Source organism: Ammospiza caudacuta, chromosome 1 (assembly GCF_027887145.1).
Source record: "Ammospiza caudacuta isolate bAmmCau1 chromosome 1, bAmmCau1.pri, whole genome shotgun sequence".
NCBI classification, from domain to species: Eukaryota; Metazoa; Chordata; class Aves; order Passeriformes; family Passerellidae; genus Ammospiza; species Ammospiza caudacuta.
Window position 1 is genome coordinate 133,369,899 of NC_080593.1, and position 21,882 is coordinate 133,391,780.

Consider the following 21,882-nt stretch of genomic DNA (forward strand, 5'->3'; position numbering starts at 1 on the left):
CACTGCACACTCAGCACTCATTAATCCACTCCCCCATTTTGTTAAACTTTGTTTCAACTGAGTAGCAGTGCTTGACCCTCAGATTACAGCTACAGCAAATTCAGCTGCATCAAATCTGAAGGGAGAACAGCGAAATTTATCTTAATGGCAGTTTAGGTGCAAAAGCTAAAATTAGTGTTCAATTAAAATCTTCAAAAGAAGGACTTTTCCCTTTCCTTTAATATTTCTAGCAAATGACCTATGAAGTACTAGTACACAGTGTTCAAAATGTGAACTCAGCTGAAGCAAACACGTACTTATTTTTCCAATACAGAATCTTCAACAAAGCAGAAACTGACTGCAGAGCCTTGCAGGAGACATGCACACTGTTGCTTTTATTTCACTGAATTTGGAAAAAGAAAAAAGAGGTTAAATCTACCACAACCAAAAAGTACCCAAAATACAAAGACTGCCCACACATAATCCATGTTTTATGATCTGGAGAGTGCAGCAGTTTTGGGAAAAGTACCAAGTTCCTCTCCTGTTCGATACCCCAAGAAATCTTGTCCCCAGGGGTGGTGTGACAGGACCAAGAACTGAGACCTGTAACGTTGGAGCTGTGCCACGCCAAACGCAGGGCCCCCAGCCTCTTCCAGTGACTGGAGCTGTCACTTCCAGCAACCAACACCAGTCCAACAAAGCCAACCTTTGCAATGTGCTTGGTCATACTTGTTTTAAATCATTCCTTAAGTGCATAACTGGCATCTAAATCCATAACCACACTGATTTCAGAATTACTCCTACAACTCCTTCGGCAGGTTTATGCTCCCAGTTTATCGGTATCTCCTGACAGTGAAAACGCCTGCTGCTAAACTACATGTCAATATAAATACCAGCTGCCTGTTTTCTCTCACCTTGGAAGGCCGACAGTTAAAGAAAATTAAACACAGACTTGAAGCTATACCATGTATTTGTAAATAAAGTAAGTTGACAGAACAAGATTACAAAGTATGAAATGAGCCCTTTCAGAATGTTTTAACTACAAGAGAAGTCAATGTTCAGTCCATTTTGTAAAGTCTTAAACAAATATCACTGAGGAATAGGAAAATTTCCATAAAACACCTTTTTTAATGCTTTTTTAAAAAGCTTGGACCATATACAACAATTTCAGGTGAAAAATTCCACACGCACACATTGGTTTGGTTACAGCTTCAGGGGTCAGTGCAGCACAGTGCAAGTTTCATTCACAGATAAAAAGATATACGAAGTAGGTACAGGTACATTCTCAAATACCAGGATGTGATCTAACTCTGAGAAACCTTTTTCCCACCACCAAAAGGTGCTGAAAAGCAAAACATATGGAAATCAAGGGGAAAGTACACAAGGAGATGGACTCTTTAATAAGACAAGTTAATATTTGACAGCTTAAGAAAGAGGAAACAATTGGATAAGGAGGAAAACAATTGTTAGTCGTTGGAAGGTATGTACAAGGGAGGCTTGGACTTTGATTCCATAGAAAAACTGAAGCTAGCAAGTCTCCACTCCTAAAATAGAAATACCAAAAGGTACAAAAGGTAAGCACTATTAACACAAAGTGCCTTCTCAGAACAGCCCATTTTCCCTGCTGCAGGGTCCCCACTCCCTCATCTTTCAAGGAAAAAGTATATGCAACTCTTTATTTCCACTAGTCTTTCAATATATACAACCTGGCAATTTTACAGAATCTTCCTGGTCCCAAGTCTGCATCAAAGTGTTTTTCCCTTTGTGTACTTATTTCCAAGTAGAACAAATACTCCTCAGTGCTTCTAAAGAAAGCCTTATTTTGAGAAATTGTCTAAGCTAAAAATACTGATGCAATTTTCACCTGAAGCAATGTCTTGGAAAGTATGAGTGTAGAGTGCCTCTCTATAGATGCTAAGTGCACCTTTAGCTACCAGAAATCTCATGGAGGGATATAGCTCTGAAGTACTCTGCTAAATGTTATACAAAAATATGACTGACACTTTCAGCATACAGAATGGGAGACTAGTGCAACATGCAGCATTGTTTATTCAATAAATACTTAACCCAATTATTGCCAACCAAGGCAAACAGTGCAGAAATTGTCATGTATAGATACAAAGCTTTAACATTTTTTTGTATAAAGTCAGTCGCTACTATATCCATACAACTATTTCAAAGAGGTTTTTCTGCTTCAAAATTGAGGTTATCATTATAAAAACACAGAAACATATATTTGGGGGTTTAACATGTCTTTGCAAGTGTAAATTCTGCATTTATACAGGAACATGACATTTCTGTATTCAAGAAATTAAAGTGAACACTATGATAGAGACATTTTCTGCACTGACAATTTCATGATAGTCCTTAAATACATCTCTCTTGGTCCTGGGTATTCATTTAAAATGAACTTGCATCTCACATTTATCCTGAGGTCAGCTGTGTAAAAAGGAAAGCCAGTTTTACAAGGATACTTGCAGGCTTCTTGTTCAAAATATGAGGTTATTTTCAAACAAGCCAATAAAACTCCTGGGGGAAAGAAAAAAAACCAGTACTCTCACCAGTGTTTTAAGAAAAAAAACTTGTGACATCTTTGGGAATTACTTCCAAAAATATGTAGGCTAGCACACCCAAATGCTGTATCACGCAACTAAAATTTCAGTATGCATTTGCCAAATTTGAAACTTAGAAACTGTTCTGAAAACAAAGTATATAAATCCCCATGAAGAATCTCTCTAAGTTTCTCATCTCAAGATCCCAACCTACAACAGAACTTCTGCAAGGAGAAAGCTGCTGAATCCTGTGGGAATCTGCAGAGTCTTCAGGCCTGCCTGCACAGGTGAGGACGTAACATTTGGGTGTCCATCATCCAACATGGGGTACAGTTATGACCTTGTCAAAGCTCCACTTTGAACACAGCAGTTATTTTCAATAGCACCAACAATCTCTCAGATACCAGCATTTAGGCAAATACAGACATAAAATAGGTTTGTTTCTTCCTGGATCAGCACAATTGGTACAAGGCACTGCTTGGCATAGGAAGTCATAAGTAACACCAAAACAAGAGTTCCCAAGTTTTGTGACATTTACGTTTGTGCACTGGATGACTTTGTAATTAATTATATACCATGGCTAAAAAGATATGAGTCTACAGGATTAACAAAAACATCACCATCCCGTGCATGCTCACAGTTTTCCTCCCTAGTTCTGAAAAAATCCCACATAACATACCAATGTGAAACATTAGAAAGTATGGGTTGTTAAATTAAGAAAGTACATTTCATTCACCAATCTTCCACAAAAGTCTAACCCAGACACCACTCAAGTAAATGAAGTTGGAAAATATTCTAATAACATTTGCACCAGTCTATCCCTGCAGAGGAGAAAAATAAACAACTATTGTCTAGAGAATTCATAGATTGAGGCACATTGAAGATATTCAGGCATATTTCATGGCTAGAACAGGATTTCTCTGAGGAACCTCACTACAGACTTCCCCAAAAGCAGCTCCGTATGGTTTGAAACACAACTTGCAACACATGGAAAAACATTTGGTCCTTAATCGCTACTGTCTTCATCATCATCATCATCAGATACATCATTTAAAGATGACTTGGGTGATGGGCTGTAGGAGTCTGACCTAGCGGACTGACAGGCAGTCATCTCCCCCGTAGAAAGCAGATCGTAGCAGAAGTCGCAGATTCTCACTGGCTTGGAAGACTGGCTGGGGAGCAGGAACCTCTTTTCCGAGCAGGGCCCGCACACAACGAAGCCGCACTTGCGGCAGTGGTGCCGGCGGTTGACGGGAGTGAACTTGGCTTTCTGGCAGCGCATGCACACCGCGGCTTCCGAGTCCGGCACCCACACGGCCGCGTGCTCATTGCTGGGGGTCTTCCCGCTTTTGGAGAGCAAATCAGAAACACATTTATTTATGTGGTTCATCCACTCCGACTTCTCTGTGGCAGTGGCAGCATAAACCGCAAAGGACTTGGTTGGTGTCTTGATAAGCCACCCGTTCCGTAAGTCTCCCTCATCCTGGATGGAATCAATAGTGACGTTCTCCAGTGGGATTATGTGCTGTTTGTTGTATTTCTTCTTCTGGATGACAATGTTACCATAAACAAGAATGTCGTTGAACAGGAAGAACTGCCTTGCTTTGGGCTTCTTCCTACAGAGTTTTGTTAGGACTCCCTCTCCAATCAGAACACGGCCAGGAATAGTCAGGGGTTGACCAGCTGCTCCAAAGCAGTTTTCCACTATACTTATTCTTCTAGTATTTGCCTCGCTGTTTGCCAAGCGATCCACCATCTTTCACAAGTATCCTAAAACCAGAAAAAAAAGTTTGTTATTAGAAGAGGACCGAACTCGACAGCAAGCAGCCTTCCCCAAGGAAGGTACCAACCCTGCACTTCTTAAAATTCTAACAGGACCTGCTGGCTGAGAGGCACTGACTTGGGCTAGATTTAAATAAGTATTAACACCTAAGAATTTTTAGCAACCAGTTAGTCTTTTTTCCAAAACCAAAAATGTTCTATGCAGCTGACAGCTATCTTTATCACACAGACAGCACCTACAGCACTGCATTTGGAAGCCTCCAGCAACAAACCAGTTCCTCTTTAGTAAGGCTACTGCATCCTGGTTTAATGCTCATATTTCTCTTTATATCCTCCTGCACCTTCTCCAGATGGCAACAGGAAGTATCATCCATCATTTCAAATTCTAATGCTACAAAAACATCAAGTTAACTGAGCAGCCTGGAGACCCACATTAGTTTTAACACAACAAACAAATTATATAATTGCTGTTCACATAGGAAACCACACTCCCCAAACTCGCTCAGTACTGCTCGTTTTTTCCAGTATGAAAACCTCAAATCATGAGCCAAAACCATGAATCTACCTGCTGGAAACATTTTGCACAAGCCACAGCTTGCACCCCCCACTACCTCTGCTTTCATGGCAAACTCTTGAGCCAGGAACAGGGCGTGAGTCATGGCTGGTGGCTCATCACCTGCTTTCTGCTGCCTTCATTTTGCAGGAGTCCCACAGTCTCCTCACCTACATGAGCCACATCTGCATCCATCACATTCAGGCAACCCACACAGAGGATAAGCCACACAGCTCACAATTGCTCCTGAGAAAGACTAAGTGACCTGCACCAGCTCAAAGTTTAAAAAAGATTACTTATAATTTCAGGAAGTGCTAATGAACTGTATGGTCCCATTACAGATTAAAGTCCCATCTTGTTGTTCCCCAAGTAGCAAGTAAGATTTTTTTCTTGTGTGAGATAGCTAAGGCATCCAACAGGGAACTAAAATTAAGAAGTCACTACAGTGATTCATACCTTGGCAAACCACTCTTTAGCCTCTTTTGCCCTAGAATTTTCCCAGGCAGAAGTCTGGCAAAGGCAAATTCTGCCAGCCTGATCCAGATCTGCTCCCTTCAAACCCCTTGTGAGCACAGCCATGAACCTGAACTGTTGTGCTTGATGGAGCAGTGAGACATCTGGCAGAGGCAAGTGCTATGGACAGACTGTCAGCACACAGAAGATGCTCCCCCATGCCTCGCACAGGGCTCACAATGCCCCTTGCTACAGCCACAGCTCTGGACAGTGAAGAAGAGCAGAGCAGCAAGTACTCCAGGGCCTTCTACCTGTGCTTCACAACATGATCCCAGGGTGGGAAGTCCTCTACATCACCTACTTTTTCTTTAATCTGCACTGCCTGCCATGAATACAGCATCAGCCTACAAGTGAGAGGAAACTGGGCAGAGACACAGCTCAGACTCCATCGCTCTGCTACAACCTGATCCAGGCAATCTTCCTCCTATGAATCAAAGCACAGATACTTCCTTACAATATAGGGATGAAACATCTCACCAGGCCTCATCTAAATAAACATGTTACCTGTGATCACACACTAAGTTACTGCTCTGAAAGTGTAATTAGTTTCACACTGAAATAGTTTGACAAGTGAGCTTGCAGATATAACTACCTTTTTTAAGCTCTGCACACATTATCTTGTATTGAAGATAATTCAAGACAGAAGGATCTCTAAAAGTTATTTCTCAGCGCCGTTTTTGAATTTTCTCTACATGCCTCACAGCATTAGCACAATACATTAATATTGTGTTAACTGGTTTTATGGTTAGGATAAAGCCACCAAATACAAAACAATTTTGAAATGCAGAAGGTCAAGACAAAATACAAACTGCCAAGTAAAAAGTAGTAAGAAGGGAATGGAAAAGAAACTAGGAGCTTTTTTAATGTGTACTTGCTGCTGTCCTAGGCTCCAAAATCAAATTCAGGTGCCTGAATGCTGAAGTCCAGAATCTGGAACAACAGTTAATTACCATTAACTGCCAAATAACCATTCCCATTTAACAACATAAGAGAAATCAACAGCCTTTGCAAACATCAAAACTGAACCAACAGCCCTTCAAACTTAAAAAGCATGGCCTCAGTCACAGGGTCAGTCTAAAGTTATTTAGTAATCCCATGCTCTCCATGAAGTGGGAAACGACATCAGTCATCGCAATGCAAAGCAGACAGCCCAGAAAACACATTTTTCTGCAGGTACAAATCAACATGCACCACTTATGAACTTGCACTTTTATACAAACGATCTACAAGTTACAGCAAGTTAAATGCTTTTGGAAGTCCACAGGGGGAACACTGCTGCCACCCCACCCCACAAACACAACCATATTGAAGGGTTTCAGAGAAGCTCCTGGTGTGAAGTCACAGCCACCTGTAGGAAGCAGCTGCTGCTCCACAGCTCCAACTCAGCCACTGCACTCCTCGCCAATTAACTGCAAACTCAGTTCAAGGCCACTGCAAAAGCTTTCAAAATACAAGTCACTGGGAGAAGAAAACAAGGACAGAAAAAGCTAAAGGTTTCAATTAACTGTTCCCTAGGACAATTTAAGAGAAAACAACTCCAACCAGGAATGCTTAATAATCATCATGGCTTGAAATCAAGAGACACAGCTCCAGAACTTCTGCCTAAGACTATTTTGAGCTTGTTGTGAAAATAATCACTAACTGGACCTTAAACAAGAATCCTGGGAAAGTTAAAAACTATTACAAAAGACAAGATAAATTGCATATCTTCTAGATTGAAACCTTTTTCTGTGATGGATAAACATTCCCACCTGCCAGCCTCAAGCTTGTAAATGCCAGAGACTGCTGCTGCAAATTACACCTTTCCAAGGCATTAATTGTATTTTCCCACACTAACAGATTGGACTTTTAGAATAAGCATGCAGATATTTTTCTCTTGAGTTTTTAAAGAACTAAAAATTAAAAATTCATCTGAAATCCTATGCACACTAATGCTCATACACCTTCACTAGCCTTTTCTAAGAAAGGATGTAAGTTCAGAAATGGAGGGGAAACTATCCAAAATACATCCTGATTACAAATAATAATGAAATGTGACAAAAATAGAAATATGGGAGAAGATATCCCTAACTGACAAGAGCGAAAGTTACAAGAAGTGCACCTCTTGCTCTCATGAGCACATTGACCAAAGAGATTTAAATTAAATACTGTTTGGACACATGAAGGAACTTTTAACCCAAGATGTCACAGTCCAAAAACAAAGTTATCAATTACCAGTCTTTAAAAATTACAATCTTGTCTTAAAGCATATTCAGATCTATTGTAAGAGATAGCAGATCATCATGCCCTGGAACTGGGTGGCAATATCCTCCGCTCTTCCAGTTAAACTTTATTCTGAAATTTCTACTGTTGGCCACCATGAGAAGCAGATACTGGATTACTGCCCTGAAGATGCAGGATGTCAAGACCTGATCAAACAAAGTGATTCCTGATTAATGGCAAATTGCTGAAAACATACCCAAATCCTTCCTCAAGCAACTGAAGAATAAACCAGAACTACAGGCTTCAAAATAAAAGGTCAGACAGCTCCACTTAAGGGGAGAGTGTCTTACAGTTTAGTAGGCACTTACATAGTGTCTCCATTTATGGATGCTGTGAAATTCATTCCAACTTCTGTCATATGTGATTGATTTCACAATTCTGGCACATAAACTCCTAAAAGTCCTGAGGCCTCCATGCAAGGGGGACCCCATTTGTGATGGACTGCTGGTCCTCACCTCCATCAGATTCATGTGCTGTGCTCAGACGGCGGCACAATACTAGCTGCTAGTCAAAACATTTAAAAACCTGCCCCCAAACAAACCAAAAGAACACAAACAGATCACTTTGTAAGAAAACTAGCTACAAAGAGCTACTTCCTAAGCAGGGTTTACAAGTCTTTCCAAATAAATAAATCTCAGCTCGCAAAATGCTGCAATACCTTCAGTTTGTCCTTCTCACACACACACTCTTAGTACCTTTCCTGATGAAAACGCTGGGCAAAGGCTTTCATTTCCATGGCATAATATGCCATATTAAGGTGACAAAATACTCATGACACAGAAAGCCCCAACTCTCCTACAACATAAAGAACTGTTTTTGACATTTAAGTTATATCCACTTTTATTTACAAGAAGCTTCAAGAGAAAGAACAAATCTAAAATCAAGATCTTGCTCCTCCATTTCTAATTTTACACTTGTATCCTGTTGGCGAGAACAACCCCCTTCAATGTGATCAAACAACAGACATCACCGAAATTTCTGAAGAACTAACAAGTTATCCACTTACCTAAAACACAATCCATGCTGAGGAAGTCATGCACTTACTACAGTTATTAACATTCCAAACTACTGCAGCAGGAAAATAATTCTGTTAGGGTTGCTGTGCACAGACAAGTCACTTTCCACATAATTTTTTCTTTCTGCCACTGTATCCTGGAGACCAAACCAGTGCTCTCCCAGGACTCAATGCTTCTACAGGTCTTATTTAAAATAGAATATTTATTTCATATGCTAGCTCTGCTTGTGATAGTGACCAGACTAAACTGCACAGAACTGCTGCAGCTGAGGACAGACATAAGGAGTCAACCAAAAAGAATGCAACCCTGACTGACATAGTTACACCCAATTCACTACCAGTACATTAGCACTGTAGCAGTTAGCACCATAAGCAAAACCACAAATAACAAAGGTGCTGGAGGGGAGAAAGGAGATGAAAAAAGCTGCTGTGGCAGAGTGAGGCAGACTGCATGCAGCTCAGCACTAAACATCTCCTCACCCCAGCTCAGTGCATACCACCATCACCAGCAGTCCCTTTAGGCTGTAGAACAGGCACAGAGGGTGCTCAGGAGAGACACAACCCAAATCCCCAAGTTTCTTCAGCAAGACAGCAGAACTGGCAGTGTTCCATTACTTCTGGCTTGAGCAAGAACAAATCAAGTCCAGTGTACAGTCCTTGTTAACAACTGTTAATTAATAAACATCTAATTTTTAGTATTATTTTTCTTCAACACTCCTTCAAGGGAGAAAAATATTACTGGCCTTGTTATAATTGTCAGTTAATCTATCATCATCTTTGCAATTAGCTATTAGGCTGTTAACAACTACATTTAACACATTGCATTAATACAAACCAGGCAGTCTGTATTTCTCAGAGTATGGGATCAAGACACAGGCAGTTTATCCATTCCTATCAATACTCACAGTTAAGGTGACAGCTTTAAAGAAAAAAAGCTTATTTAAGCTGCTGCAAAAAGCACAAGGGTTCAGAACTAATCACAAAGAGGCCCATCCAGCCCTAAAGCTGCAGCAGGATCCTGGATGTTTCAAAGCCAGATTCAGTAACACAAGTCCAATAAAAAAGTGTCACTAACCACACCATCAGAATGGCCAAGTGAGATCTAGATATGGGTGCACTGAAGCAAATCTAGGGAATAGAAAAGAGTCAGAAATGGAGTACAAAAAAAAAAAAAAAAAGCAGAAACAGCAGATCTAAATCAAAGCACATAAGCACATTATACCTTGCCACACAATAACATGTAAATAATTATCCAGTTGTCGTAGAGAGCCCTTGTCCCCACACCTGCACATACAACACCAGCAACTCTGCTACACCACATACATTCAAATTAACCATCCTTCTTACCTAAAGGTAACATGCATGCTTCATAGAAGTTTTTAAGTCTCTCAATAGCAGGCAAAAGTTACAGGTTTTATCATGTTTGACTCCACAACTTGAAGGTTCTGAATAAAACAAATTTCAAACAGAAATTCATTGTGCTTCATTACACTTAAATCACACAAATTAAACATATATGAAAGGTAGAGAAGAGCAAAAGAAATTTTTTGCAATTCAGAAACACATAAATTGTAAACCAAAGACAGATAAGAACTATCTGCAGACCAGATATCTACTGTGCATTAAATGACTGGTTTGTAAGATGACTCATTATTTGGATTAAAAGAGGAAAATATCACTTTTCCTAAAAAGAGTTCATCAGGCAGAATCAGTCACTTAGTTACATGCAAGTATTTTAGTAACAAGTTTAAAGCAATTATTATATATTATCACATCAGACTCATAAAATTTTCCTCTTGCACTTTACCTATGCAAGGAAGACAGGCTAATTTGAGTCACAGCTGCATAAACACCAAAAATTAAGTTACCCAGACCCTCATACATCCCTCACTTAAAGCTCTGTCTGAAAGAGTAGAATCACTACCTTTTGTGGACAAACTTCCAACTATAAAGGCATCTCAGTACTGTTATACAATATGGTGACCTCCATCAATATTATATATATTGCTCTTAAGAGCAACATTTGACACTACTGCCAAGTAAAACACAAGTGTAAATTTCTGAAGTGCAACCTGTTTAAGGAAACTTCTCCATGTTTAACATGCTGAAAATAGTTTTAGTGTGGAAAATCGCTGAACTAGAAACACATACAGCAGATCTGATACAAGTGAGAAGACAAATCAGCATGTCTTAAATCTTACTTCAGCCTCAGTAGTTACACCTCCTACCCTGCATCCTTCCGTACTTCTGAGAAGGATGATATTGACTCTTGTCCTGGCTGGCAAAATTACATTTTCTAAGGACTTAGATCTCATCAGCTGTAATCAGAATCCAAGCATTCAAAGGTGCACAAGACACCTTTACAGTCCTTGACAGGTAGGGCCAATAACAACAGCTGGATTAAACATAATATAGAAAGAGGCATTTAATTAAACTTTGTCTCTATAATTTAGTATGTAAAATAAAATACTGAGGAAAATTAAATGTTAAGTATCCATCAACCCATTTTTTAATCTCTTAGTATTTCATTCAATTATCTACAGTTATTTAAATACATTTGTAACAATTAACTGATGGCTTTTTTAGTGTTAATTATATATTTGCATTATTCACCAGTTGCTTTTTATTAAATAGTAAAAAGACCAATTTGAGCATAAAGTTAAGTGAAATAAAAAAAATTCACCCACAAAAATATTATGTTGTTAGGAGATATGGGTACGACAAATGTTTTCTAAAGGTCTTATCACTGCTAAATGCCCATCCTGTGCTGGAGCTAGGTGGATGCTATTTAAAACATAAGACAACAACTGTCACTTAAAGAGAAATACAGCCTTCTAACAAGCAGTTCTCTTAATGATTTTCTTCCAAAAAGTATTCCCCAAACTGCTGTATTTAACAAACAGTCTTGCTATCGGTATCATAACCAGCTGGTAAGGATACAGAGGATAACCCTGATAATATATCAAAGATGTATCAAGTGCAACAAAAAGCTCCATCACAATACTGAAAAGAAAGAAGACCAGAGATATTAAAGAGACTTTATCAAGGTGCAGATGATAGCAGGAAATGAGGCAATAAGATCCCTCTGAACTTCAGCGTAGTCTTTATCCAGATAATCACTTCTGAGTGACCTGGTTAATGGCTGCAGTGTTCAGAAAGCTACTGATAGTGGGACAGAAACTTTGACTTGATTTACAGACAAAAAAAAAAGCCCTTTTCCTTATGGCAATATAAGCTACTGAATCTTCAAACCATTTTCCACATCCTTAGTAAAGACAGGTATTTATTAAAGGCAAAAAAGCTGCATGATAAAACACAAGAAAAGATAACGGCAACACCAAGGCTGCTTCAGATTACAGATGCAAAGATGCTTGCAACATTTAATTCTGAGCACTATAAAGAAAGAGTGTAAGCAGCAATCAGTAGCACACTGGCAGGAAAGAGGGTGTTACTGTGGACCTCTCCCAAGTCCCATTTTATGATTCTCATGATTTTTAGGATTTTCTATATGCATGCATTTTTTCTTCCCCCCATGAAGACACATCTTGCTGCATTGTGCAAGCCTGTGGAGCAATGGCTGCAGCGTGGGGAAACACAGATTAGCTAACTCACCCCCTTACTGGTATATCCAGTATGACCCAGCAATCTTAACCCTTCATTTGTCTCAACCTGCTGGCCAATGCTGTGGCATCAACCACAGAAACCAGGCCGGAAATATGTTCACAGCAACCACATTACTTCATGCTGTAATGTGCAGCTTGCGAATGCTCTGCCTTGACAGAACTTTAAAAACCTTCAGATTATTTCTGAGTCCAGCATACAGTCATGTCCAACTACATGATGGAAGTCACGAAAGCAAATCCATGCATTTGTCTCATTAGATGTTATTATACACAATAATTACTATAATGGACCATATGACAGTCCATACAAACTATAATTAACTGTTTTGTTTTTAACTTCTGCACATGACTGTCACAAACCAAATCCTACTAAAATTCTTCTTGAAAGCACAGTGTAGATATTCTTGTTTGAACTGGCTGTTTAGTTTAGTAATTCTTTCTACAAATTACAGTTAATTTTTGTATATTCTAATTTCCATCTTACAAGCAAGGACTGTTTTTTCACTTTAATTCACCAGTTGTGTAATAATTGCTCATATAATGTAAATAATTCTAAATGTATAACAACAACCAAAACCCTCACTTTATTATCAAACCTGCACAGCAGGTGCATTGCTTTTCAAGTTTGCATTATCCAAAGGAGTTAGGAAGTCCTGAGTTAAGATTACCTAGAAAGGCCAATTCTATCTTCAGGACAGAGATCGTTTCTAGGGAGATCTTCCAAGATGTACGACCTTATATCCCCCAACCCACTCAGAAGCTCATTTGGGTACAGAAAGCCATCCTTAGCAAAAGACTATTTATTTTGCCAAGCAGCATAGGTATCAGCACAGTGAGAGCAGAGCTGTTTTACTATCCAGGCTACTCTGCTGAAAAATCACCACACTCCTTGAGCTGCTGTACGCAGGGAAAACCATCCAAGTTCTGCACATCAGCTCCTCACAAGGTTTGGTATTTAACACCATAAACCTCAGCTGGAAATAGAACACCAACTTAACCTGCTTGTAAACAGAAAGTCCAACTCCCACATCCAGAGGAGCTATAATTCCAAGTAATCATAGAGGAGACACAAAGAAAGGCATGCGGAAGAGGGCTGTCCCACCAGACATGTCTGGCCTGTTTTAAACCTGCCCTGCACGAAGGATCAGAGCAACCACCTTGGCCATAAGGCCACGTGCAGGAACAGCAGCACCCCTGCTGCAAGCAAGAAATATGTGGCACCCATGAAAGAAACAGAGAAATGCAGAATTACCGAGTTCAAAGCTGCTCCCACTGTCTTCTGCTTGGGGAAAACATGAAAGATGGAAATGCAAGCAGTACTAAAGGGTTTGTGCCTTTAGTACGTGATCAGGAGAGCACTCCTAGACCAATTGGAAGGGGTTGCATTTCCCTTCTGTCCCCGGCAGCACCAGAATGCCCCTTAGGAGAGAAGATACCTCACTGCAGAAGTCCAGGAGGAACATTCTTGTAAGAGGTCCAACTTTTTAATGAAGTCAGCTGCTTATTACCACTGTCAGGCTTCTGTTTACAATAAACCATGGTAGCTGGTACTGTTTTTGTCTTCTGCCATGATAGAGACAGAGCTGCTGCTGGGAAGAAACATTTAATTCTTCATCCCCCACCTAGCAGTCAGGGGTTGGAGCAAACAGAGCAGCTATCTAAACCAACTTCTGTGTCCTTACCCATCTCTTGATAAGCTGAGCATTTCTCAAGCACCTACACAGGCTTACATGGCTTTGAGCAGCACTTTGGGAGCTGAGGTACTGCCACAGTTAGATGAGAAAATTCTTAACACTGTTCAAGATGTGAAAGAGAAGGCCACCAGCATGAGCATGTGAAATAGCTAGAATTAAAGGAATTATTATAAAAGTAACTAATCAAAAATGTACGCACAAAAAAAAAAAAAAAAACACAAAAAACCAAACCACAGCACACAGCCAAAAACCCTGAAAGCTTGAATTCTGCAGAGATGAACAGGCAGGCCTGATCCACCATGAATAGTGCTCAACTTGGACAAACTTGTCTCTCAAAGCACAAAAAGCAAGATCCAGGCAACTACAGGCACAGCAAATACTTGCAATTGTCAGCATACTAAAACAGGGATAAGTAAAAAAGCTGGTATTTTGTATATCTAAAAACTATGTATTAATAAACTACATAACACAAGCATGTCCTTTAAAACTAACTAACAAACAACTGACTAAAAAAGTCCAGTATTCAGATCAAGTTTTTGTTGTCATGGGAAAACACCTCAGTATTTTGACTTGCCATCTGCAGGTATTTAAGAGCACTATCAGTGGTTTAGCTTAACTTCTGGTGCTAGCAAACTGCATCTTTCATTTTCAACAAAGCACTGGGGACATACACCAGAGTACAGTTTCAAAATCAATTTCCACAGACCTTAAGTTCAAAAAAGCTGAAGTTCATTCTGAAGTTTTCCACAGTTCTAAGTAGATAAAAGACATCAGAGGAAACATAGCCAATAGATCAACACTTTACATGTGCCTGTGCAGAGGACAGCAGCCTGGGATCCTGCTCCACCTCAAGAAGCTCCAGGAGACACGAACCCCATCTGCTGAGTCGGTGCCTAAGAGATCACTTGACCAGGCAGCGATACCAAACACTGGGATGTATTTTTCTGTTTACAATTAAACATTTCCCTACTCCAACTGTTTAGCTGCTTGGAGAGCCTCTCCCACAAAGTGTCACTCTCCAGTTTGGCAGCAGGGACAGGGACTCGCCCCTCCCTTGCAGGCTGCCGGGCCAGGCGCCGGGCGTGCCCCTCCCATCCGACACACGGCTTCTCAAGGAGCAGCTCCACTGCCCAGAGCCCCTTCGGCAGCGCCGGGCCACGCACCCGGACAAGCAAATTACTTGACAGACGTACACACTTAACATTAAATGGACATTGGGTGAGAGATATTAAAAAAAAAAAAAAAAAAAACAACAACGAAACAAACAAAAAACAGCCAATAGGACCCGACCAATTTCTGAGCAAGCTAGAGCCTGCTTCAGCTTTGTCAATCCAGCATAACAAAGAGAACCCACTGCATCAACATTTTAAGCTTTAGAAACGACCTATTTAAATTCTTTTGAGGAAGGGACGCAGCATCATTAGTATAGAAAAACACAGATGCAGCTGTTCTACAAGAACTATTGCCAAATCCATCTTGCAAGCAATTTTCCAAAACCAGATTGGCTGTGTGGTTTGTTGTTGTTGCTGCTGTGGATTATTACAGCACACACGGAGATAACTTGTTCATGGCTACCCAGACCTCTCAGTCTATGTGAAAAAGAGGATTTTGTTTCCAGTGACTGAAAGAAATTGTATTTTTCAGCATGTTTCTTACAGCAACTTTAACTGACAAGTACAGAACATTCACAGAAAAATCTCTATGCATCTGTAAGACACAAGTATACATTAAAAATAGCACCTCCTGGATCTCAGGGCACCCGCTTGTTTCAGTACCTAAGAGCTACCAGACCAGCTACATGTTCCAAAGACCCTCATCAAGTTCACAGAATTTACTTTTCCTTTTTTTTCCCCCACAAATGCAGCCTGCTCAGTGGCTCATGTATTTTTATTATGCACAGGTACTTAAGACAGTGTTAAAAAAGAAAAAAAAGCTTTCTGTTTTAAGTTGTTTTAAGTTTTCTTTGGTTCATTTTTATTACCATTATGAGAGAAGTTATTGGCTTCACTAACAGTCTAACAAGGAGTAGAGGACAGGTAATAATTCACAGCATGACCAAACTAGGGAGTTACCAAGTAGTCGGAGACTGATGAGAGCCATTAATTTTCTACAAAGTGCTACAACACAAAAGGACTTTCACTTTTAGCAAGCCATGTTTTAAAAGAGAGCAAAATTTTCCCATGGAGTGTCACAATTTACAAGCACAGCAACATAACATCATTGCTATTTCATTTTTATTATAGCAGTTTTTTTCATCTGCATGTGTTCTTTGAATCCTGTTATAGGAAAAGAAGCTGCACAACAAAGAGGGTTCTTTTATCAGCTCAGTAATTTTAAGCACTTCCACAAAACTAAACAAGACAAGCCAAGTAACAACACTCACCCTTCTCCTCTCTTAAGCAGGTGCGATCACCTCAACTTTCTCCTGCTCCTGACCCACCTAAGCTAAGAAATTTCTACTTTGAGGGGTAACCCTAATAATATATCATACTGCAGAAATACTTTCAGGAGGCCAGGCAGCTGACTGCTGACCTAACAGGATCCGACATAACAATGCTGGAGCACATCTTCAATATTATAGTAAGAAAAACAGAATATACAGACATACTGAACTCTTTAAAATTCTTCACTCCTTAATTATAAAAGCTCCAAGTAACTTCTACCATCAGCAAGAATGGACTAAGGACAAGTATGACTGGTTGCAGGGAATCCTTCCCCTACTATTTAAAACCACTGAAACAAATTGCCCACGTTTGTACCAAAAATGGCTCATACCCCAGTAACCATGTGCAGGGCTGGCATCAGGAGATCCCAGAGGTGCAGGCAGCCAAAACACAGCTTTGGGCTTGGAATCAAACTAAATGTGATTTTCAGAAAGCTTGACAACACTGAAGTGCTGCAATCATGGACCTGTCACTGCTGATCCCTAGCAGCACTTAAAATATCTTTATCCAGCATTATTTAAAAACATGTAAGCCAATATGGCAAGGGTTGAATTCTCTTTCTGAGCAAGGGACATAAGACCTTTCTTACATCAAATGCTGCTACCTGGTGAAACATGGATGAATGATGAAGGTCTAGAAAACTGACATGTGACAGCTATTAATAAAAGCCAAAAGGAAACCTATAACAATGATGCCATAAATAAAATTTGTCACTCTTCAATGTAACTAGCTTTTCAAACATAACCTGTGTGTTAAAAGGGCAGTTTGCTTCGATGCTGTTACCCAAGATCAGAGAGAGGGGTGGAAGGGGAACTAATCACTGTCACACACAGCTTTCAGAGCAGAAGTACACTGAAAATCACTCTCAGAAGTTTTACATTACCAAGTATTGACAGCTAAGGCAGGAGAAATTTAAAGCAGAAGGAGAAGAGTAAAAACAAGGAGTTATTTCCTGGAAGAACCCCTTAATCACAGCAGCTTACTGTAGGTGATGGCCTTCCTAGGAAATGCACTCACTGGCCCTTTTCCCTTTCACTGCTTGTCAGATGTGTTGGATTTATTTTAGTTGTATGGAAAGCAACTGGAGTACAGACTATACAGAGGACAACTGGAAAACTGCACAAAAGTTTGCACTGAAGTTAACCTGCACAAGGAAGATGCTGGCAACCTGAACAGCTGTGTGTATGGTACACTGTTAATTTGGTTAGCAAATCATGCGTACACTTTAGAAATGCAGATGTTAAAGAACATGCTGTAACTTTTCCTTTTTCAGAAGGCATACTAAGCACTTAAAAGCAAAACAGTTACCTCTAGATGATATGCTGGAGGCACAAGAAACACTTTTAAAAAGCTAAAGCTGCTGATACAAAGATCCTATTTATCACTATTTAGTAGCCCCCCCCCGTGTGTGCTTGAATCAGTAAAATTTCTCAAGAGATTGCCTCTCAACACAGTAAATAATTGCTTGCATGTCATCTTACTACATTCACCCACATTCCTACAACCCCCATTACACTGGGGATTGGAGGGCAGGCTGATGCAGCAACAACATTCCTGTATTAGAAATCCTTAACTTTCAACTGTTTTTTTCTCCTTTTGCACATGTAGCAGGATTCTGGCACAGTCTGACAAATGCCAAAATCCTGCTACCTTACATACACAATACGCTTAACACTGTTTTACTGTAAAATAAAATGATGCAAAGAGGAAAAAAATAGAAAGTCACTCCCTTCCATTTCATTTTACAAATCCTTGTTTACAATCACAAATAAAAAAACCCAACTAAATGAACAAAAAAAAAATTTCATCCAAAGAAGCAATACTCTTATCTATGTATGCAACTAAAGTCAACATGTGTGCATTTCTGACTGTGTAGCATTAAAGGAAGCCTGAAAAACACACAGTACTCTTCAATAACACTTCTCCACAATAATATTTATTTTCTTAAAGGGAGAATTTTTGTCCTGCAAGTCTCAATCAAGCCACTTCTCATGTGTAAAGACTCATTTATTTCAACCAGACTACTCTTGCAGCCTTGAATTTGCAGGACTCTACTTGCTAACATAATCATATCTTACAGTTCATGACAACAATAAAATAATCTTTAGTAAACATATTCTACCACACCTATCTATAGAGTAGTTTTTCACCCCTCTCAACTATAAAAACAAGTCCTCCAATGAATCATGAAGACAAAAGTCATACTACAACAGCAAACTTGGCACTTGCAGCATTAGGGAGAAAGTTTTAAATATGTGTTTCTATTTCAGAAATCCATATTTGCCTGTATGTATTCTCTTTTGGAATATCACACTTTCATCCAAATACTGAATTAGTTCATGAAAGTAGTAAAATATACATATATAAGCATGATCTCTAAGTTAAAAAAAAAACAAAAATTAAATAGAAAAAGTAAGCCTGAATATTAACACAGCTTAAAATAATCACAAACGTACCTTTACAATTTGAAGCTGTACAGAACAAAGTTCCATTTTCTAGTACAAAATCCAGAATTTGTATTTCTAGCCTATCATCATCTAAGAACTGCATTAGTTTTTAATACTGGGATTTCCTTACTTGACATCACTCACTAACAGGTGCACTTTAAGAACAAAAACTGGCATGCCATTTTGTTTGCTAGGACATCACTTCCAACATTTTATCTAACATACATTTTCAGAAAATCAGGTCTGCAAGTTCTAAAAAAGCAAACTGCCTTATCTATGTGCCATGCCTTGACCCAAAGCTTTCACCTAAACACCTCTAGCCCTCTTTGGTGAAGACAAGCCACTAAAAAAGCTGTAAGTGCATGAAACCAGTGTTTGTACTCTGCCATAATTGCTCTCATGGGGCTTTTGGCAATACGCTGTCATATCGTGCCTCACCTGAAACTGCAGTTCCACCTCTTTACTGCTCTGAAACTACCCTGCATCCACTAACCACAACAGCGAAACTTAAACCCACCATAGCTTTTGAATATAGCAAACAGTTTGCCAATGATATTTTTTGCAAACTAAAGGGCTTCAGGATACTATGGATAGATCCTTCTGTCACTCTGGGGACATGTCTAATTACTACGGTTAAAGCTCAGCCCTTGATTAAGGGAGACAGGACAAAATTCTAGCTGAAAAATTATTTCATCACTGCATCTAATGAAAACTCGCTTTTCAGCTAAAAAGATACTACTCTCTTTCTACAGAGCACAACAAGAAAACTGAACCAGCTTCTCCAGCTAAAAATTTCTACACACCAACTCTCATTTAGCATTTAAGGGACTTCCTCTATGTGGGCTTCTATGTAGACCAAAACGCAGACACACCAAACGGCACACAGCTGATTTGCATTCAGAAGGAAGAATTTGGGACTCAGGCACACAACACTTCACTTTCACTGTTGTTTTCAACAAAATTGGTGGCACTAAAACTCTTGGGAAAGTATTATTCAAGAAAGTGAGCTGATATAAAAGACATTTAACAACACTGGGATTCCTATTACCCACTGGGATTAGTCAACAGTATTTAGATCAGAGGCTAAAAGCAAGAGCACTGCCTTCCGAGCTAAAGAACCGATTCCATTCTGCATGCTGATGACTGCACACAAAGCAATTAATCTGCAGGATCTCAGCACCGATTATACTGCTGTCTTTAAATACTTCCCTTCTTTCAGACAGGCATCCTTAAAATAATTCAATATACAAGTATCAGAATTTAGGATCTGAATATTTAAGTTCTCCTCATTTCAGGAGAGAAAGAGGAATTTGCAGTCTCACTTCTGAAACAGATTCCTGTGTTGTGGCTCTGGTTTTAGAGTCACTTTGCCTACTGTATTAACCTCATCTGACCTTTAGCTGTTAGACACATTGAAGCTTCAGCTATAGTGTTTCTCAAATAAGCATCAACCCTTTCAGAAACTCTTAGCACAGCCTGAGGACAGCCTGAATTACAACTTAATGATGCTTCTGGAAGCACTTGCATCAATTGAGCCAAAAGACAATCCTTGATCTCTGGTTAAGGATATAAAAGGTCCTTTTGGTTATCAACAACCATTGTACTGATGCTTCATGTCAAAACTCGAGTTACAGCTATTTCCCTTAGTAGGGACAAAGCCGATGCCAGGACGTGCTGCTCAGCAGACTCACCCATCGCTTTCTTGCCGTGATGAGCAGTTTTGCCATTTATAAACATCGGTGCCTATGAACATAAGTATTTCGAATGAGGCGAGAGGAAAAACATGCAGCTGTCTTTTCTCGAGCTACTTTCAGAAAACAGCTTATGGGCCATACGTATCTCCGGCAGAGCAGTTACATTCCCCTCAAAACAGGCGAATTTCATACAGGAAAAAAAAAACAGGCACCTTATGCTCGCAGGCGCACGACTCGCGGTTCCGCTGTTTTTTCGCAACAGTACCAACACTTTTCGGGCGACTCGCTCTGAGAACGACACGGAGTTTCCCCGGGCGAGCGAAGGGTCGGGGGCAGCGCGGCCCCGCCAGCCCGCCGGGGCAGGAAGCGCCCTCCGCCCGCCCGTCCCGCCGCCTCAAGGCGCCTCGGCGGAGTCACGAGTCGAGGAGTTTCGGGCACTTACGTAACGCCGCGGGCCCGCCGCCGTCGTTGTTTCTCCCCTTTCCCGAAGACGAGACGTTTCCGAGACCCCCAACTCCCTCAGTGCCCTGGGACAAACCAGCGCCCGCCGCTGTCGCTTCCTTCCCCAGGTCCTGCCCGCCCCGCCGCCTCCTTCCCTCCCTGCCGGCGGGACGCGGCGCTGCCCCAGCCCCGCGGCGGGACAGCGGAGCCCAGCGCCGCCTCCCACCGGGGAGCTCCTTCCCCCCCCGGGCAGACCCCGGTTCTCAACATGGCCGCGGGAGAGGGGCCGGAGTCCCGGCGGAGAAGGGCTCCGCAAGGAAAGTTTCTCTCTCACTCCCCGGTCGGCCCCGACCCAAGCCGATCCCCGGCCGCTCGGAGCACGGCCGGACGGCGCTGCTCACCCGGTACAGCCCGCTCCGGCCGCCGCCTGCCCTATTCGCCGCACGGCCGCGGTCATACACCCCGCGCCGGGGGACGGGCTCCGGGACACCGCCCGGCGGGGCGGGGCCGCCGCCATCTTGGGCGGGAAGGAGTAGCGCCTCAGCCGCGAGCTGCCTGCCTACAGAGCCGCCCTGAGCGGGGACGGTGGGCCGGGCTGGGGTGGCTCGGCCGATCCCGAGCCGTGGGTGGCACCTCGTGGGAGCGGGATGCTCTGGGCAGGACAGCTCCCTCGTTGGGCTTTTGATGATCGCGGGTTTGTGCTTAGCTCTAAGTATGCTCGCCCAGAGGTAATTCGGGATGGGCACGTTTTTAACCACCTCTCTCTACGCAACAGATGGAAGGGAATTAGTAACATGTCTCAGTCTGAAGAGTTGCTGGTAAGCCTGGAGAAACTATGGCAGAAGGGCTCCCACCAGAAACACTGTAAGCACAAGGAGCCCCT

At 41.1% G+C, this 21,882-nt stretch overlaps 1 protein-coding gene across 6 annotated transcripts; it reads right to left on the reverse strand.

Annotated features, from left to right (window-relative positions):
- Window positions 1-367: 367 nt before the first annotated feature.
- PLEKHF2 (pleckstrin homology and FYVE domain containing 2) lies at window positions 368-21,501 on the reverse strand. Of its 6 annotated transcripts, none has more exons than XM_058801938.1 (3): window positions 20,771-20,827; window positions 10,004-10,101; window positions 368-4,301 (listed from the first exon to the last, which is right to left on the reverse strand). In XM_058801938.1, the coding sequence occupies exon 3, from the start codon at window positions 4,285-4,287 to the stop codon at window positions 3,538-3,540; it is 750 nt and encodes a 249-aa protein (XP_058657921.1). In that variant the 5' UTR covers window positions 4,288-4,301; window positions 10,004-10,101; window positions 20,771-20,827; the 3' UTR covers window positions 368-3,537. The 6 variants fall into 6 exon arrangements, with proteins under 6 accessions (XP_058657921.1, XP_058657931.1, XP_058657907.1 ...); XM_058801948.1 differs by lacking the exon at window positions 20,771-20,827 and adding an exon at window positions 13,532-13,677; XM_058801924.1 differs by lacking the exons at window positions 10,004-10,101; window positions 20,771-20,827 and adding an exon at window positions 21,401-21,501.
- Between the last annotated feature and the right edge of the window lie 381 nt (window positions 21,502-21,882).